The 19,030-nt window shown below is 41.3% G+C and overlaps 1 protein-coding gene across 4 annotated transcripts in view; it reads left to right on the forward strand.

Moving 5' to 3' along the window:
* TLE1 (TLE family member 1, transcriptional corepressor) overlaps positions 1-19,030 on the forward strand; it is a 110,370-nt gene that overhangs the window by 45,479 nt on the left and 45,861 nt on the right. For all 4 annotated transcript variants that reach the window (XM_054031628.1, XM_054031630.1, XM_054031631.1 and 1 more), the window contains exons 8-9: positions 50-66; positions 11,022-11,138. In XM_054031628.1, coding sequence (XP_053887603.1) covers positions 50-66; positions 11,022-11,138 — 134 coding nt within the window. The remainder of the gene's footprint in view (positions 1-49; positions 67-11,021; positions 11,139-19,030) is intronic.

The raw sequence follows: 19,030 nt of genomic DNA on the forward strand, positions 1-19,030 counted from the left end.
TGTGTCTGAACGGGCATGTCTGTGCATTTCTTGGTTACTACGGGAGCAGACAGAGAGCCGGGCACAGTAAGTACCAATACTTCTGTTAACATTAAAATGTTTCTGCTTCAACAAAAATTAGATAAACAAAATTTACTCGCACCTGTTTTTTCTCTGTAGGTTTCCTTGTTCTCCCTCCTGTGTAGTCATAGTTGTATATGATAGGCATATATGTACCCTGTTCAGTACATTGTTTAAGTTGGAAAAATTAAAAGAAACTGTTTGTTTACAAAATTTCTGTGTTCATGATAAAATCATGGCAATGGCGGAGATTTGAACTTTAATCAGACTTGATTTGTTTGCCTTCTGGAGCTACTTTTTTTTTTTTTTAAGTCATGTTTATTGCTGCTCACATTTTGAGTGGCAGTTAAGGTGTTTTTTTTTTTTTTTTTTTAAATAAAAAGATTTGCAGAAGTTTAAGTTGCAGAACAGGTGAGAAATCAAAATCCACACATTACTGCTGTTTTCAGTCTCTTGGGCATTGTAATTTCTCTCACCGAATCTCTCTACCCATACAAATGTCTTCATTACTTGATTTATGCATCAGCTGCAATTTCCCTTGAATAATTTCCTTTCAGGCATAAACTGTAATAAAAATTTCATTATAAAATAAGGATCTGGCTTAGCCCCCACCCTTGTCCCCATCCCAAGAAAAGTCCGCCAAAGGGTGCTACTTTGTTTTTTCTTCACACTTTTGTGTCTGAGTAATGGTGTCAAATTCAGGTGTTAGGTATTTATTTTGATTTATAAAATGAAACTGTATTCACTAATGCCATGGGTGAATTTAGACCTTTATGCAGCAAAATGAGTTGTGATTATTCTCTTTCTCTCAACTAGACAGCAGTGCAAGATGCAGTTTCACTAGGGTTATTCATTGTCTGATAGCCTTAAGACACTTACCTGTTTTTGTTTATATTGCTTGTAAATGTCGGTTGTTTGAATGGCAGGGCTTGGAAATATTTTAATTAAAAATTTCCTGCATGCTTTTTATATGATAAACTGATCTTTTTCTCTTGCTTCCAAGTTGGAATTAACAGTTCTTATTTATTTCCTTGCTCATTGCAGTGGCATAATTAATGTCAGTACAGCTGTGGAAATGGTTAAAGGGTAGAATTCTCAAAAGCACTGAAGGAGTACAAGTCCCATTATATAACAATGGGATTTGTGTTCCTAAATCTATTTGGTGCTCTTGAGAATCCCACCTTTAGTTAAGTATTTTCTCAGAGTCAAAAGATGGATCTCACCACACGTTTTTTCTTTGCCCTGTGTAAAATACTTTGCTAAAAATATTCTGCAAATAATTTAAAGAAAAATGTGACAATTTGAGAAATATGCAGTATGCTTAAACAGCAAATATGCAAAGGACACTTGAGATGTGTTGACTTTAAAGTTTAGGTGCCCAGAATGACAAAGCAGTGTTATAGAATGCAGACTCTGTGCAACCCTTCATTATGCACAGCAAAGAAAGTTAGATACAGTATAAATGTGATCTGCTGTGTCAGGCTGCCAGAAAAGCCTTTTTAGTACATTGTGTGGGTTTGCAGTTTCATTTTCTTAATTATAATTGAACTCATAGTCAACTGAAACAATTTCACCCCAGTCACAACCTGCCACCATATGTAAAATCCATGATTCTCTGCTGTGGGTGTGAGGTAACTAGCATAAGTGCATTCTGGGGTATCGCATAGGATCATGTGGGACTTCAGGGCCCTGAAGAATGCACAGTAAATGTAAAGAAAATTCCATGCTTATTGTCCTTGCTGTTTGGATATGCCACCTAGAATTGGATGTCTGCCACTCTTTAGATCCAAGTTCAGCAAAACACTTAAATGGGTTTACATGTTTTGCTGAATAGAGATGAACTTAAGCATGTGACTTAACACACATAAAACACGTTGTATCCATTTCATGGCAAACAGAAGTTTGCGTTTTTATTTATTTATTTTTAAAGATATTTAGAATCCATGGGAAGTTATCCAAATTCAGATTTAACATTTGTGGTTAACATTTATTTGACAGTGAGTTTTGGTTGGTTTGAATTTTCTTTTTTAGTCACATCTTTAATGTCACTTGGAAATGGTTTTTATATTTAAATACCTTTTTAAGGCTAATATTCAACTGGTCATAGTTACATAAGTCATGTTCACATGACTATAAATCTTATCATAGTGTTTCCTAATCTAGTACTATATATTCTTATCATGCAGATTACTATTTAAATCCATCATCTTGGTGACCTACATATTTATTTCAATGAGGCTTTGCATATTAAATGCATATGGTGATGCTGCCAAAACTGCTGACAGAAATATGCTCTGATCACCCAAGACACTAGAAACCATGTTGTTAATCTAAAGTAGTTGCAATATTGTTCAATATTGCTTTGCAGTACTTCCCTATAATTTCCAGTGAAGATAACTGGTGTGAGCTTCCAGTGCAATCAATGGATGTTGATTACTCTAAGTTGCAAGATAAAAGTATTCAAATACAAAGCAAGCTTTTAATGCTCATCTGTGAGGTATTAATGTAATTTAATGGATTACAGCTGTTCAGAGTTTTGTGAGGCTCTTTTTGAAGAGGAAAAAAAAAAGTGCACCCAGACTAATACATGCAGTCAGAGTTTATAACTGTATGGTTTGAAACAGATGCATAAGCTAGTGAAAACTGGGAGTAAAATACTCCGCATGTGGAGGTGCATTAAGCAAATTTATTATAGTTCTGGATGACTGTGTGTGAGCAATGCCTTTAGAAGTTACTACTGTACATACTCTCACTGCATCTGAGTGGCTGGACTACAACAACTTTTTTTTTTTCTCCCTTACCTTGTCACTCTTCTTATCCTAAAAATCCTGAAATTGGTATAACTGCAATTTGTCTGCAAACTTTTTGAAAAATAAGCTATTTAATGCACAATTTCTGAGGTTGATGATGATAGCTTAAACTAAATCTTCAAAATTCAACTTGGCCAGTTTCGAAGGCAGAGGTGTGCACTTATAACCTCAGCCAAGTTTCCACTGATGAGATCCCAGCTGTCCAAAAATGAGCTATCTTAACAGAGTTTGGTGCAGGAATGCAGACATTTTAACTGTTGTGATCCTTTTGGGCTATGGCTAATAAAGCTGACCAGTCAGTTATGCTAACTAAGTTCTGTAACTGAAGTTTAATAAGGGTTTTAGGAGACTCCAGTGCAAGCAAGCTTTGTCCACATTTTTCTCTAAAGGGTATAATGACAACATCAGTCACTCATTTCAGGTATTCATTTATCACTTGTGCTGTCACTGTTCTAGCAGTCTATTCGGACAACATAGAAATGCAAATGTTTTCAAGTACTGTATTGTATCAACAGTAATTCATAGATAGTAGAGTTTTAATCTTTTTTTATGCACTTGTGATTCATATTGTCTGAAGACAAGAATTCTGACAGTATGTTTTTAGAAGACTTCTTCTAAAGTACCTTTAGGTTTGAAAGTAGTTAATTTTTGCCTTGATTGCCGTTTATGAAAACAGCAATATTTATAAAGCAGTCATGTTCTTTGTACAGTGAATAGAAAACTTTCTCGCTCTCCCACCCCACCCACAAAGAACTCCCAGAGACAAACATCCTAAAATATTTCTTTGGATGCTTCTCTTTCTTTGGGGAGGTGATTGTGGTGGACATAATTTCATTTTAAATAGTTTACATAAATTTTGAATAAATAATAATTTGAAAAGCTTAGTATGCATTTATATATTAAAGAACCTATGCTTTCATAGCTGCACCAAGAAGATAGTACCTTTCCTAGAGCTTATAAGAGAGAAGCTACCATGCTTCCTTTAACCATATGTTATCCCTCTCTTATTTATTTTTAAGGGCCATGTCAAGTTAAAAGTAAGGCCAATCCTGTGTCCAAATGCATGCAAAATACCAATTATCTCTAACTAGAGTTACCTGCATGCAAGAGCTGTGGAATATTGTGTTGCAGTCTAGTGTGAAACTAACTTGAAGCAGCAAGTGCTGATGGCTGGCAACAAAAGTTACAAAACAAAAGAGAAGAGGAATGGGCGGTGGAGATCAGTATTTATGGATAATTCCTGATCCCATTTTGACAGACATTAGTTAGAAAATATTGAGTTCAACAGAAGCACAGAGGAAAGCAATCTGGCATTTCTCACTGTGCTCATATAATAATGTGAAGATACTAGCTTTTATGATGGTGGTTGCTGCCATTATTAGATTTAAGTTCCAGTTGTAATTAAACTTTTTCAAATACACTTCAGTTTTTATGTAGGAAGCCTTCTTCATTCTGTGCAGGGTCATTACCAGTCTACAGTAGTGCAGAGTAGTGGTTTCTCTAGCTTATGATTGGTGCTGACAATTGTGATATTGTATATGTAAATTAAAAATAATAATTATTAAATTAGTGTGCACACTCATTTCAGTTAACTCTTCCTCCCCCCAAAAATCCAACCATTGTACTCTTCAGTCTGTTTCTCTGACCCATGCCATAGAAACTTTTGTTGATTACTGCCCCTGTTTTCAGGCAACACGCCCCACTGAGCACGTAAATAACTGGTAGCTTTTTAATAGTAGCTGTGGTGCTTCTCTATCCTGTAAAAAATATAAAATATTTATAATTAATTTCAAGTAGAGGAAGAAAACAGGGATGGGGGGGGGGTAAAAAGAGAAATGAGGGAAGATGGCAAAAGAGCAATAAGGCTTCATATTTAAAACAAAAATCCACTTATTTTTAACATTAATTTCCTACAGCTTATTTTTCTGGAAGAAAGTTCTCATATCTTAGGGTGGTGGGGGTTGGGTAGAGAACACTGGTAGAGTTGTTACTAACTGTAAGTTGTTAGGACTCGAGTCAAATCTTTACTCTTGGGCAGATATTTTAAAAAATTACACCCCATAGGACCTGTGAAATGATTTCCCTCCTATTCAACTCATGCTATTTGTTCTTGTTTACTAGTGGAGCGTACAGTCCTCTTTCTCTTGATAGTGAGCATCAGAGCTTCCTTTGGCCCTCTGATATTTTGGTTGTAGATGTTAGATTTGCTCCTGTTTTCTTTCTGACAAAGGATAAATGTTTGTTTTCCTGGTACATAGGGATGTTGGCAGATAATGCTGGTGTGCAGTGCAGCAGATCAGGTCTAATGTGGGAGCTAAATGAACATATCAGCCTTTTTTTTGTCTGCTGACAGTACAGACAAGTGTGAGTTCAATCTGTTATAATGGTTGAGGTCAGTCATTGCAGTTGGTTAGACGTACAGAAGAATCTGTAAAATGACCAAGCACAGTGGAAAAGATACAGCTCTAGAGAATGTCTTAATTGGTCCCAGGTGTAGTTAAAACATGCACGCAGATGTGATGGGAACTCTGCTACCTAATTGTTATAATGTTCAATGTAAAGCTAATTGTCAATGTGGTGTGTGCTAGCAAATTAACTTCCCTATGCCCTAGTATAACAGGATAAATGAGGTGTTTTGGACTCCCAGTCTGTCCTGCTGACACGTACTTTCCTTGTGGTTTGGAAAGAGTTCCTAAGGGGAATCGGAATGGCAGCTAAGGAAATCCATTTGAATAATGTGCATTATATTCACATTAGGAAACCTGCCTTCTCTCTCTGCATCCATGAGCGGGTTTTCCTTTCACATTTGTTGCCGATGCTTTCAGTGTTTGAATTTTGTTGGCAGCAAAGTCGCTTTGAGATCCATGATTGCCTTTATGCTGTCTGGTAACACTGACAGGAAGTAATGTCACATTAAGCTTTTTTTTTTTCTTCAAGACTTATTTGAAGAAGGGAATCTATGCAAATAAATAATAACATTGAGCCATTGGAGAAAAATAAAATGTTAGTTTTAAAATTGATTTAATCATGTATGCCAATCTGGATACATTGTATGTAGACTTCGCATTCTTAATCCCTGGTAAATTGGGTTCTTAGCATGAAAGGAAGGATTATCCTCAATTAAGTGTCTAGTCTCCTGAAATTAAGACAAAACAAAAATTGGTGTCATGCTGTTTTTCTTCTTAGTGAGTCAACCAGATATTTTTTGACACAAATCAGTTAACAGTGTAGATTTCAATCCAAAATGAAAAGTCTACCATTATCTATAAAATCTGTATTATTTCTATAGGGAAAACAGTAATTCTGACATTTCAAAATTAGTCATTTGTAGATGGTAAGGCTACCTTTTTTATTTCATTTGTTGTATTTAAATTAGCCATAAAAGAGAGACAAGAACTGATTAGATCTCTATAGAAATATCAGCTGCATGAGGGTGTTCTGAAGCTGCTGCTCTTTAATGCTATCAGTCCTATATTATGCCATTTAGGGCACTAATCATGTGGGAAATACAGACAGTACTTGACCTGACATAATGGGAGAATCTTCTCAGTTTGCTGTTCTAATTGGTAACTGTTCTCTGAACCCTCAAGTCACTTCTGTTGGCAGGAGGCACGCTGAGCCCTGGGTAAAAAAATTTTATATTGTCATCTGTGTCCCAGTTTTTTGTTTACTGTCATTTGTGTCATTTCAGTATTTCATAAAGTGCTAGTAACATGAGTGGAAAATGGAGACCCTTTCATACCATCTGATGAAATTCCATACAACTGACACTCAGAAGGAGTAGTTTGCAATAGGAAGCATACATACATAAAAAAATACTTTCAATTGTGGTAGAAGTTTTGAAGCTTGCTCTTAACCCTTTAAATATTTTAATGTACTATTTTCATTTCTTGCCCAGACTAATCATTGCATTTACCCAGTCTAAATTGATTGTTTTCAGGACTGCTGTTAATGTAACTATTTTTTTTGAATAGTTAGCAAAATCTAATTTTTAAAATAAATCCCTTTATTGTCTACTATGATTTTATGCAACCCAGAACAGTGTTGGCATAATCTGTGAATGAACACCCAAACCATCCAAGATCTCAAACTCTAGGATGTTGGACATGTCATGTTAATTGATCCTGCTCACATTCCTACATCATAGGCTTCAGCGCTTGTCAGGGAAATTACTGGAATACCTATTGCAGTAGCTTCTCGTGGATATTTTTATTCCAGAATAAGGGCTGGTCTGCACTTAAATGTTGTGGCAGCATGAAGTGAAGGCACTACTTATGCCAACGGGAGGGCTTCTCCTTTCAGTGTAGGTACTTCATCTCCACATGCTGCTGTCTACACAGGGGTTAGGTTGTTTAACTATGTCGGTTAGGGGATCTGGATTTTTCACATTCCTAAGTGACATAGTTATACTGATGTAAGTTTATAGTGTAGACCTGGGCGAAGAGACTCTCTCTCGTTCTGGGTTAAGAGTTTCCATTTGAGGAACTATTGAGGAATAGCCATTTCAGTCACTTTTCCCTTTTTCCTCAGTCTGGAAAACTGGAGAGGGATGGAAGGGGCTGAAAAATCATGAGTAGATTTCCTGATGTCGCAAGTCGGTATGGCAAAACGTTTTGTTTTGTTTTTAATTTTTATTTAAGCATAACCTTGAAAAAGATTGCCAATAAGTTTAGTCTTTCAGGTCCTTGCTACCCATTAATCATCCCCACTGTGACCCTGCAGGGTAATGAAACTGTATTGGGGGTAGCTCTCACAGGCCTTGCCCCTCCCCATTTACACACACACACAAATTTCAAATGACTCTCTCTCTTCCCACACTCCTTTACCCCCTGTAGAAATTTTGGTGAAAACAGTTGCTGCATTTAAGGCCTGATCCAAAGTAAGTGGGGATGTTTGCAATGGATCAAGTCTGCATTTAATACCCAATAAGATAAGTTATTTTTTCCAAGACCTTTTAAAATAATTATCTTGTCTGCTACACCCCAAACTATATCCAGTCAAAACGGTTAGCTTTTAAAAATATGTTGGAAGTCGCGCATAGCTGAGCTAAAGAAGGCAAGGTAGCATTTGAAGTGACAGTTAAAAATGGTGATATTAACACTTTATAAATGGGGTACGTTTTGCTGTATTGTTAATGCCCCAGAGCAGTGGTCCTCAACCTTTCCAGACTACTGTACCTCTTTCATGAGTTTGATTTGTCTTGCATACCCCAGGTTTCACTTCACTTAAAAACTACTTGCTTACAAAATGAGACATAAAAACACAAATGTGTCACAGCACATTATTACTGAAAAATTGCTTACTTTCTTATTTTTACCATATAAATATAAATCCATTGGAATATAAATATTGTCCTTACATTTCATTGTATAGTATATAGAGCAGGATAAACAAGTTATTGTGTGTATGAATTTTTTGTTTGTATTGACTTCACTAGTGCTGCTTATTTAGTCTGTTGTAAAACTAGACAAATATCTAGATCAGTGGTTCTGAACCTACAGCCTGGGGCCACTTGCGGCCCAGTCAGCACCGATGTGCGGCCATGTGACATGCTCAGTGCCATACAAGTAGTATATATATTGTGTGGTTGCAGCCGACATCACACACGGAGAGCTGCATGTGCAGCCCACGATGTTAAATAGGTTGAGATCCACTGAGCTAGAAGAGTTGATGTAACCTCTGCGTATCCATTGGGGCACAGGTACAAAAAATAATGGATAAGGACTACTAGTGGTTATTGGGATGGGGAAGTTACATCCCAGAAACTGTGGATCCTTGCCCCTTAATTATTATTCTGTAAACTAGTAATTAAATACATATCCTAGGAACTGCTTGTATGTGTGCATGAGTATGCTTTTGGGGTTTATATAGTGCCATGTATACTTTTTGGACTGATAACTAAGTTTTTCTTTATCGTTTTTTAGAATACTGAATTGCACAGATGTGTGTCCGCATTGTTTGGTATAGACATGTGCATGTAAACATAGGGTACAATCATATGTGCAGGAACTATGCATTAAAGGGACACTAAATTTAAAAATAAAATAAAACCTATTTCTTATCTCTGTTAATACTTGAAATTATTCTCAACATATTTTAGGCACAGATCTTGCAAGCTGCTTGCATGAGTGGAATCTACACCCACGTGGAATAATTTGCAGGATCCAGGTCTTAAAAATACAAATTGCTCTTTCCCTTTTTGCAGTTATTTTCTGAGTGAGTTTGGACAATGAAAACAATGAAGTCAGTTTTGCATTTTATTATTAGTTTCCCTTTCAGCTTTTCAATCCTGCAATATTTGTGTGCTTAAAAAATTATTTCTTAGCATTTTTTTAAAAAGAACTATTTCTGTTGGTCTTGGGTTTAGCAAAAGCAGGCTCTCGCGCCCCCCCCCCCCCCCACACACACACACTTTTTAATTTGTGGTCAAATTTGAGTTGACTGTGTCTCTTTAAGTTGTATCTTCTATTGCAGACATTGGGTGTTCATTTTAAAATACAAATCCACTTTTCATCAGAATTGGATTTTAATATATATTGCTTCCAAAACATTGGCTTCCTTATTCTCTTGTGTGTGTATTTGAAGGAGAAGCTGGGTTAAATTCCACCTATACTTATCAAGGTAATTAGTTCAGTCATCCAACAAGCCCACCTTTTAGCCACAAAACATTGTGGTAAAGACATTACTGTGAGCTTCTTTATACTGAATTTCATTGGACCCTCCCATATGCTTTGTGTAAAGCCCTCTGGCATTTGTGTAGCTTGAATAGTCATGAATAAAAGAGCTTAGAGCAAGCTTTAAAGTATAGCCTCTGAAGTAGGCAAAAGAGGATTCAAATTGTCTTGTGTACCCTGTTTTGTTTTCTTCCTCTATGTGGTTGAGCATTAATGTTTGAGCACTGCAAAGCTTTGGTTTCAAATGCGGAGTCATTCAATGAGTAGCAAACTGACTATTAAGTTATGTTTATGATATTTTAAGAGTAAATATCTGGCTTTTAATTAATTCACAAATATTTTCTTCTGGACTCACCACTATATCTGATTTGGCCTAAAGTAAGTTTTCCTGTAAGTATGTAAATATATATTGGCACCATGCTTCCTTCTTGTGATAATCTTTTTTTAGATGGCTTTTAGAAACCAGGCTTATCAGGTCTTTTTGATAGGAGTTTTTTGCACAACTCATTCAGCATTGTTCATGGCATTAACACATCACTGAACAAATTGCCCTCTTGCATATGCTAATTCTGTTCTTAAAAGAACTCATTGTAACATGTTTTAATGCTTTAGCTGGAGGGGAGATGGGAATCGGAGGCATGTCAAATTGTGTCATGTGACCCAAAAATATTTAAAATGCCTTTTTTTCTTTGGGTCAACAGTTTGTACTTTTCATAACTGAATGAAAGTAGCCTGTGTCATTTGTAGAAAAGATTAGTCTTTGCTCTTGTCTTTTGTGTGTGTATTGGCCTCAGTTTTTAAGTCCAAGACTGATTAAACAATGTGATAGCTTTAATTTCACACTAATGGTGAATTTTATGTTGGCAGTGAAAATATTTAATCTTTCTGTTTGCAGTAAATTTGTTGAGGGCATCCTTTTGAGGTTACTATCACAGCTAATAAATAAACGAGCACTGGGTAATCTTACTCTGTAGCTAACACTTACTTAATAGTTATTGTTTTAAGAGGTAGTGTTCATAATGGTACATGCAATCGGCAGATCCTCCAAGCTTTATTTGCTTTTGACATTGTAAAAATGAGAAATCCATCCTTGGGTAATAACTTTAAATTTACAATTATAATGTATAAATGCATTGTATGTTTGTGTGTATATGAATACATATAAAATACTGTATGTTCGCGAATAAACAATGAAGTTAGTTAAATTGATAACCTCACAAATAGTTGCTGACGAGTGAACTAAGTTTCTGATAGGTTGATTTATGCAAAGATTAAGCAAAGAATAAGCAAAATGTAAAATGCATGAATCCCTATAATTATAATTTGCCTTTGAAGACTTTGAGTTGAATTAAATCGAATGAGAGATTGAGAAGGTATTACATTTCTAAAATATCTATTGCATCTAGTTTTAGTTTTCAGGTGTATATGAATGAATTCGGGAAGGAATTTTTGATTGACTTTTTTTTTGTCTTTACAGAGTAATTCTCTGTTGGTACCGGACAGCCTGCGAAACACGGATAAACGCAGGAATGGTCCTGAATATTCCAATGACATCAAAAAACGAAAGGTGGATGATAAGGATTCCAGCCACTATGTAAGCAAATCTGTTTCAAATAAATTAATCATTTATTTGCAGAAGTTTTGTGTGTGAGCAGTGAAATAGTTGCTAAAAGCAGGGCAGATTGATTTAAATCAGTTATTTAAATCATCCATTTTAATAATTATTTAAATTAGCAAACAGGCAACCTCATTTAAATAATCTATTATAATCTGGTTTTGTATTTATACTTTTTAGTATACTAAAGAAGGTTAGTTCTCAGGTTGATTTGCGACTAAATATAGCTTCACATTAAATTTGGTGTTTATTTTGCTAATCAGGAGGATACACCACATTTATTTTAAGTAGTTATATAGAATAATTTACATTTATTTGGATTCTTAATTTTTCTTAATTTATTTTTAATTTTTTATGTTAGAAAATGTGAATGGTGCATTCTTCTTCGGGTGATTGCTCCTGTGTATTCCACAGTAGGTGTGCGTGCTCGCCACGTGCACCGGTGCCGGAAGTTTTTCCCTTAGCAGTACCCATACTGGGGGAGCACTGCAGCGACCCCTGGAGTGGTGTCTGCATATCGCGCTATAAGGGGCTCCCCCCACCCTCAGTTCCTTCTTGCCGCTAGTGAAGGTGGTCGGAACTTTGCGCTCCAGCTCTGCTGCAGCCTTTCTTCCCTAGTGGTACCATTCGTCGGATCATTTTCAGTGTTAGCTTGGGCTCGGGGCATGCCCCGCGCTCCAGGCTTCAAGTCGTGCGACTCCTGTCGCCACTCTATGCCCAGGAGTGACCCTCATGCTGAGTGTCTTCGCTGCCTGGGTGAGACTCATATTAGCGACCGCTGCAAAATCTGTAGGTCGTTCAAACCAAGAACTAAAAAGGAGAGGGACTTCAGACTTCGATCTCTCCTAATGGAGTCGGCGATAACACTGACGCCGGTGCGCAGATCGGACTCGGCACCCGCTGCTGCGTCGTCGGTACGTAGCGAGGCCCCTTCGACCACTCGGCGCCGCTCTCCCTCCAGGAAGCAAGGGAAGGGCCCGGCCTCACAGCGACGCCGTGATAAGGACAAGGGGGAGGCTGGTCCTGCGCTGGGCAGCTCTCGGTCCCCCCCCCCCAGGCTTAAGAACTCCAACTTGTGTAGAGCGGTGCAGCCTGGTGCCATCGACGCCGGAGGTGGTGCAGGCTGCAAAGGACATTATGTCTTTGCCTGTGCCAAGCTCACAACCGCGTATGGGCCCAGGTCTCGAGGCAAGCCCCCATTAGGTGCCCGTCAGACCTCTTCGGCGAGCCGTAGCTCTCGCTCCAGGGATCACTCCCCGCACTGCTTGACACGCAGCGACCGCTCATCAGGGGACTCCCAGCCACTGTACACAGCGGCCGGACCCTCCGACCCGTTGTTGAGACGGGAATCACGGGCCCCCTCTACGCTGCCCGCCAGTGAGCGCAGGCACTGAGAGAAGCGCAGGGAACACTCCCCGGTCAGGCGTGGGTACCGGAGCCGATCTCGACGCGACAGACGTCGTCGTTTGTGCTCCAGCTCCCACTGATTCCCTCTTCAACATTCTATCTCCCTCAGCACCGGGCCGCGTGGCCCTGCCATTACACCAAGGTGTTGCCAATATCACCAGTTCCTTGTGGCAAGCTCCCGCCTCCTTGGCCCATATCTCCAAGAAGGCTGAAAGGAAGTATTTTGTGCTGGCGAAGGGTCATGAATACCTTTACTCCCACCCGGCACCTAACTCGCTCGTGGTTGAGTCGGTGAACCACAGAGCGCCAAGGCCAACCCGCGCCCACCCTTGAGAACAAAGATGCCAAGAGACTCGATTCCTTTGGCAGAAGGATTTATTTGTCAGCTAGTTTTCAGCTGAGAGTAGCCAGCCGCCAGGCCTTACTCAGCAGGTATGACTTTAACCTGTGGGAGTCTTTTTGCCTAATTTCGAGCCCCTTCTCCCGGACCGGGATAGGAAGGACATCAAGGCTCTTGTGGGAGAGGGGTCGTCGGCGGCTAAAGCAGCCCTACAGGCAGTGGCGGATGCGCCTGACACAGAGGCTCGCTCCATGGCATCTGCAAGTTCCATGCGCCGGGCATCATGGCTCCTATTATCGGGTCTATCGACGGAGGCCCCATCCCTGATGCAGGACTTCCCGTTCGATGGCAAGGCGCTCTTTGCGGACCAAATAGATGTCAAGCTGCATGGGATGAAAGACTCCCGCACCACCCTGCAGACCCTGGGTCTCTACGTTCCTCCGGCAAAGGACAAGGCCAAATCGCTCCCGGCGGCTCAACTGACTAGGGGCAGATATGAGCCCCCATACAGAAGGCCTCGAGACCAGAAACGCCGGTCACAGAGTCAGTCCCACTCTGCCCAGCAGCCTGGTCCCCCTAAGGGCAAGAGGCAGGGAAAGAGGAGGTTTTGACTATTTACAGGGGGGCACTGGGCCTGTTGCCAGGAAGACCCCCCCCCCCCCCCCGACCAATAAAGTTTGTGTTCTGCAACCAATTGTCTGCCTTCCTCAGGGCATGGTCCCGCATAACGTCGCACCAGTGGGTCCTCAGCACTATTGCTGAGGGATATGTTTTGCAGTTCACTTCCCCTCTCACCCTCCCACCCTGCCAGGCCACCCGTCCCCCAATGTGGCCCTGGGAGATCCTGAGCAGGTCTGCATCCTGGATCAGGAAGTGGATCGGCTGCTCAGCCTCAGTGCGGTGGAACGCGTCCCAGCACAGTTCCAGGGCAATGGTTTTTACTCCCGATACTTCCTGATCCCCAAGGCGAAAGGGGGTCTCAGACCCATCCTGGACCTGCGCTACCTGAACAGGTTCCTAACCCATTCTAAGTTCCACATGGTATCCCTAACTTCTATTATCCCCACCCTAGACTCGGGAGACTGGTACGTGGCCCTGGACTTCCAGGATGCTTACTTTCATGTCCACATTTTCGAGGGGCACAGACACTTCCTCAGATTCGTGGTGGGGATGGGGCACTACCAGTTTACAGTCCTTCCCTTTGGCCTATCCACAGCCCTCAAGGTTTTCACGAAATGTATGGCAGTGGTGGCAGCATACCTCAGGAAAAAGGGGGTGCAAATCTTCCCCTACCTGGACGACTGGCTCCTCAAGGGTGATTCTCGTCCAGAGGTGGAGTCCCACGTGCAGCTACTCCTGGCCACATGCAAAAACTAGGTCTAGTCGTGAACGAGGCAAAACCTACTCTAGTGTCCGTCCAGCGCATAGAGTTCATTGGCGCTCTCCTGGACTCCTCCAAGGGCACGGCCTCTCTTCCTCTGGACAGGTTCAAGACCCTAAGGGACCTCATTGCCTCGGTCTCCTCGTTCCTGGTGACCACAGCCAGGTCGTGCCTTCGGCTCCTGGGGCACATGGTGGCTTGCACGTACGTGGTCCACCATGTCAGACTCCGGATGAGGCCCCTCCAACTCTGGTTGGCCTCCCAATTCTCCCAGGCCCGGGATGGCCTGGACAAGGTCCTCACAATCCCGTCCCTGGTATTGACTTCCCTTCAATGGTGGTCCCTCCCGAGCAATATGTTGCAAGGGGTTCCCTTCAGGTAGGCCAACCCATCCATAGATCTGATGTCCGATGCTTCGGACCTGGGCTGGGGAGCTCACGTGGGAGACGTACAGACCCAGGGTACGAGGTCGACCCCGGACTTGTCCCTGCACATAAATGTCAAGGAACTTGGGGCGATACGTCTGGCGTGCGTGGCTTTTCTCACACACCTCCGTGGCAGGGTGGTCAGAGTCCTCATGGACAACACCGCCGTCATGTACTATATCAACAAGAAAGGCGGGACTCATTCCCTAGCCCTCTGCCGGGAAGCCCTGGCCTTCTGGGAGTTCTGTATAGCGGCTGAGAGCGGCTCACCTCCCAGGCATCCGCAGTATGCAAGCGGATCGCCTCAGCAGTGTCTTCTCCCCCCAGTATGAGTGGGCACTCACTTGGTGGTTGCCCACCAAATCTTCCTAGAGTGGGGTCCCCAGATCGACCTGTTTGCAGGTAAGGAGAGTCCTCCTGGAAAGCAGGAAGCTGTCCACGCGTCGGACGTATGTGGCGAAGTGGTCCAGGTTTGCCAGGTGGGCGAGCGAGCGGGGAGTTTCCCCCTCCACAGCACCACTCCAGTTCATCTTAGACTACCTCTTATCCCTTAGGAGGTGCACCCTGACTGGCACCGACCTCAGTCAGGGTGCATCTCGCAGCCATATTGGCTTTTCACCTGCTGGTGCAGGGACACTCGGTCTTCTCCCACCCTCTGACCTCCCGCTTTCTGAAGGGCCTCGACCATTTGTTCCGTACGCTAGGCCCCCCGTGCCACAATGGGACCTCAACGTGGTCTTGTCAGGTCTCACAGCTCCCCCCTTCGAACCACTGGCCACGTGTTCCTGGTCACACCTCTCATGGAAGGTGGTCTTCCTCATGGCAATCATGTTTGCCCGACGTGTCTCGGAGCTCAGGGCCTTAACCTCAGAACACCCCCCATATGATTTTCCATAGGGATAAGGTCCAACTTCGCCCACACCCGGCGTTCCTCCCGAAGGTGGTTTCCACCTTCCACATGGAGCAGAGCATCTTTCTCCCCGTGCTCTGCCCTAAACCCCACTCCTTTAGCGAGGAATGCCGCCTCCACACGCTCAATGTGCATAGGGCATTGGCCTTTTACCTGGATAGAACTAAGCCGTTACGGAGATACTCTCAACTCTTTATTGCCTCGGCTGAGCGGACGAGAGGGCAACCTGTCTCTACCCAGCGCCTCTCCCACTGGATTACCTCGTGCATACATGTTATGAGCTGGCAGGGATTCCCCCGCCTCCTGTCATTAAGGCCCACTCTACGAGGGCTCAGACCTCATCAGCTGTCTATGCTGCCCATTCAGGACATGTGTAGGGCGGCCACGTGGCTTCAGTTCACACGTTTACTTCCCAGTCTAGGGACGACGCCGGGTTCGGCAGAGTGGTACTTCGTCCCGAACCATTGTGAACTCCTACCTACCTCCAACAGATACTGCTTGGAATCACCTACTGTGGAGTACACAGGAGCAATCACTCGAAGAAGAAAGGACAGTTACCTGTTCTGCAACTGGCCTTCTTCAAGGTGTGTTGTTCCTGTCTATTCTACATCCCGCCCTCCTTCCTCTCTGTCCGGCAAGACAACTCTGAGGGTGGGGAGAGCCTGTGGCTCCCCTTACAGCGCAATATGCAGGCGCCACTCCGGGTACTGCTAAAGGAAAAACTTCTGGCACTGGTGCATGTGGCGAGCATGCATACCTACTGTGGAATAGACAGGAGCAACACATCTCGAAGAATGCCAGTTACGGAACAGCTAACTGTCCTTTTCTTATTTATTAAAAGATTAATTTTAACATAAGATTTATGTCAAGCTCTATTTTGATGGAATTTCAATTAAAAGAGCACAAAAAATTGGATACTAATTTTTAATTAAACTATCTTAAATATACTGCATACATAATATAGAAGTTTATCAAAAGGTATATCAAAATATGTTTTGCATTTAAAACTATCTGATTTATTAAACAAAGGAAGCATTATCTGTAGTTGGTTAATCTGATTGTTTCTGGTTACCATGTCCTTAAGATTTTAGAACTAGTAGATCTCATAGTCTCAAACCTAGTTTTCATTCATAGATTGGAAGAGGAAAACAAGCTTTCCTGCATTTTCAACTGCCATTAGTTACTTAACTTTGAATGAACTACTCACTGAACTGAAATAGTTGAATAAACTGAAATGAAGAAAATATTCTCTCTGCACTTTCAAATATGTACAGCTTAATATTATTTTTGCATTTAAATTAAACTATTTTAATACATTATAATAAGTTTAAGCCTCACCATAGGTTGTCATAGTTCCAATTTTAATTGTAAATAGGTTTTTTAAAAACAAATAAAAACTGATTTAAATTTAAAAAACCCGATTAAAAAAAACACCCTTGTTAAAAGCTGTATTTCAGGTTTTGTATGGTTGTTGCCACACTTATTGATGTTCTTCATATTCATTCATGCTATACAGTGTAATGACTGAATAGTTTAGCCTAGTCCCAAGATTATTACTGTCATTGCGTTTTAGGGAACCAGCAGTGCCTGCCTTTAGGATTCAGAAGCAAGTTGTTTACCTCTGTTTCCTCCCCTTCTGCAAATTGTAATTGTAGCTTGAATGTGCCTCAGGGTCTGTGAAGGTACATCTACAAGGAAATCCATCCCCCTCCTTAACTTCGGAGCCCAAACCCAAATGTCTACACAGCTATTTTTAGCTACAAGCCCCACAAACTTGAGCCTGTATAGTCTCTGAAACATATGGCCATTGGTTTCTGCTTGCCATGTAACCTAACAAAGCTACCTACTACTTACGCTGGTTGAAATTACAAAATTTCTATGAAAAGCAATGCAAAAAAAAACCCCACCAGTAAAATGTTTCCACAACTTGTGTGTTGTCTTTTGACCAGCTTTACTTGCCCCTGAAGTTCCAAAGAACCAACAGCAGAAAGAGTGGTGGATCATATGCACTGGCTGCAATGGCTCAGCATTTCTCCCCTAAACCTTCTTCCAAGATTATGGTAGATAAGCATGGGAGGAGCAGAATTTAATGTAAATTAAATAGAAATAATAGTAATTGGAGAGGGATTGGAGATGTTAGTCACACAGAGAAACAGGGGAGGACTGATTTATTTTTGTTAAAAGTGCAATTGTGACACAATAGTACAGTGGCAAGAATGCACTGGGTCTGTGGCTTCAGGCACTAGCTGCATTGCTGGTCACTCAGATCTAAGAAAATTAGATTCTATTGTAATTCTCAACATCTGTGGGTATGATTTATCTCCTTCACTTGATCCCAGGTTTTCACCAGTTGCTTGTGTTGCTCACAGTAGGTTCAGTTCTATTCTCAGTGACACCCTTGTAGTCTCTTTGATTTTGGGTTTGCATCAGAGCAACTGTAAGCAGATCGGGGCACCTTCCCTCTCCTGTTAACCTAGCCCTGTATTACCATTGCATCTTTGGCCTGGTCCCCACTAACTCCCCACTTCGGACTAAAGTACGCAAATTCAGCTACGTTAATAACGTAGCTGAATTCGAAGTACCTCAGTCCGAACTTACCGCGGGTCCCAGAACATCGATTGCCTGCTGCCGGACCCGGAGGTAAGTGTAGACGTACCCTTTGAAACCAAGATCTGTGATTTCTTCCACCATCTTGTATCAATGCTGGGAACTTTTGACAAACTTTCCTACGTACTAAAATCTTTCAACTCACTATGTCCAGATGCTAGCAGATTTGGGAGTATTAATAACCTCATTTATTCAAAGGAGAGCATGCTTTTAAACCATTGTCTGTTTCCTTGGGAATCATATACAATGTGAAACTGTTGATTTTATGGAAAATAAGACAACTTCTCTTTTTGGTAGAAGCAGTAGGAATGGAATTGGATTATAAGTAGATAAGATAAATACTTAATTCTTAAAACAAAGAGTTTAAAATAATTCCACTTGGAACAGGCTTAATATTTAAAGATTTACTAGATTTCCAATTGCACTCACGTGGTTGCTGTTTTACTGCTTTCCTAAAAGCAGCAGTTTTAATGACAAGGAGGCATTTGTGTCTAGAAAGCAGAAATAAGTTGGCTAAAGAGAATTGTGGGATTGGAAATAGGACAGTAAATTCAAGATCTTTCCATTTAATTTCTGCTCAAAACTTTTGATGATATGACGTTTTAAAATGGAAATTGGGATGGTCTCAAACTGGACTCTGGACTTACCCAGGAAAATTACCTTGGATTTAGGAGAATCTTCTGAAAAAAGTAGTACACATAGGATATTTATTTCAAAATCCTCGCCATTGTGCTTTTCACGTTCAAAGCACTGTGCAAACTGTAACTAATTCTGCAACTCTCCTTTTACAGTTGATAGGAC

This window comes from Malaclemys terrapin, chromosome 6, assembly GCF_027887155.1.
Source record: "Malaclemys terrapin pileata isolate rMalTer1 chromosome 6, rMalTer1.hap1, whole genome shotgun sequence".
NCBI classification, from domain to species: domain Eukaryota; kingdom Metazoa; phylum Chordata; order Testudines; family Emydidae; genus Malaclemys; species Malaclemys terrapin.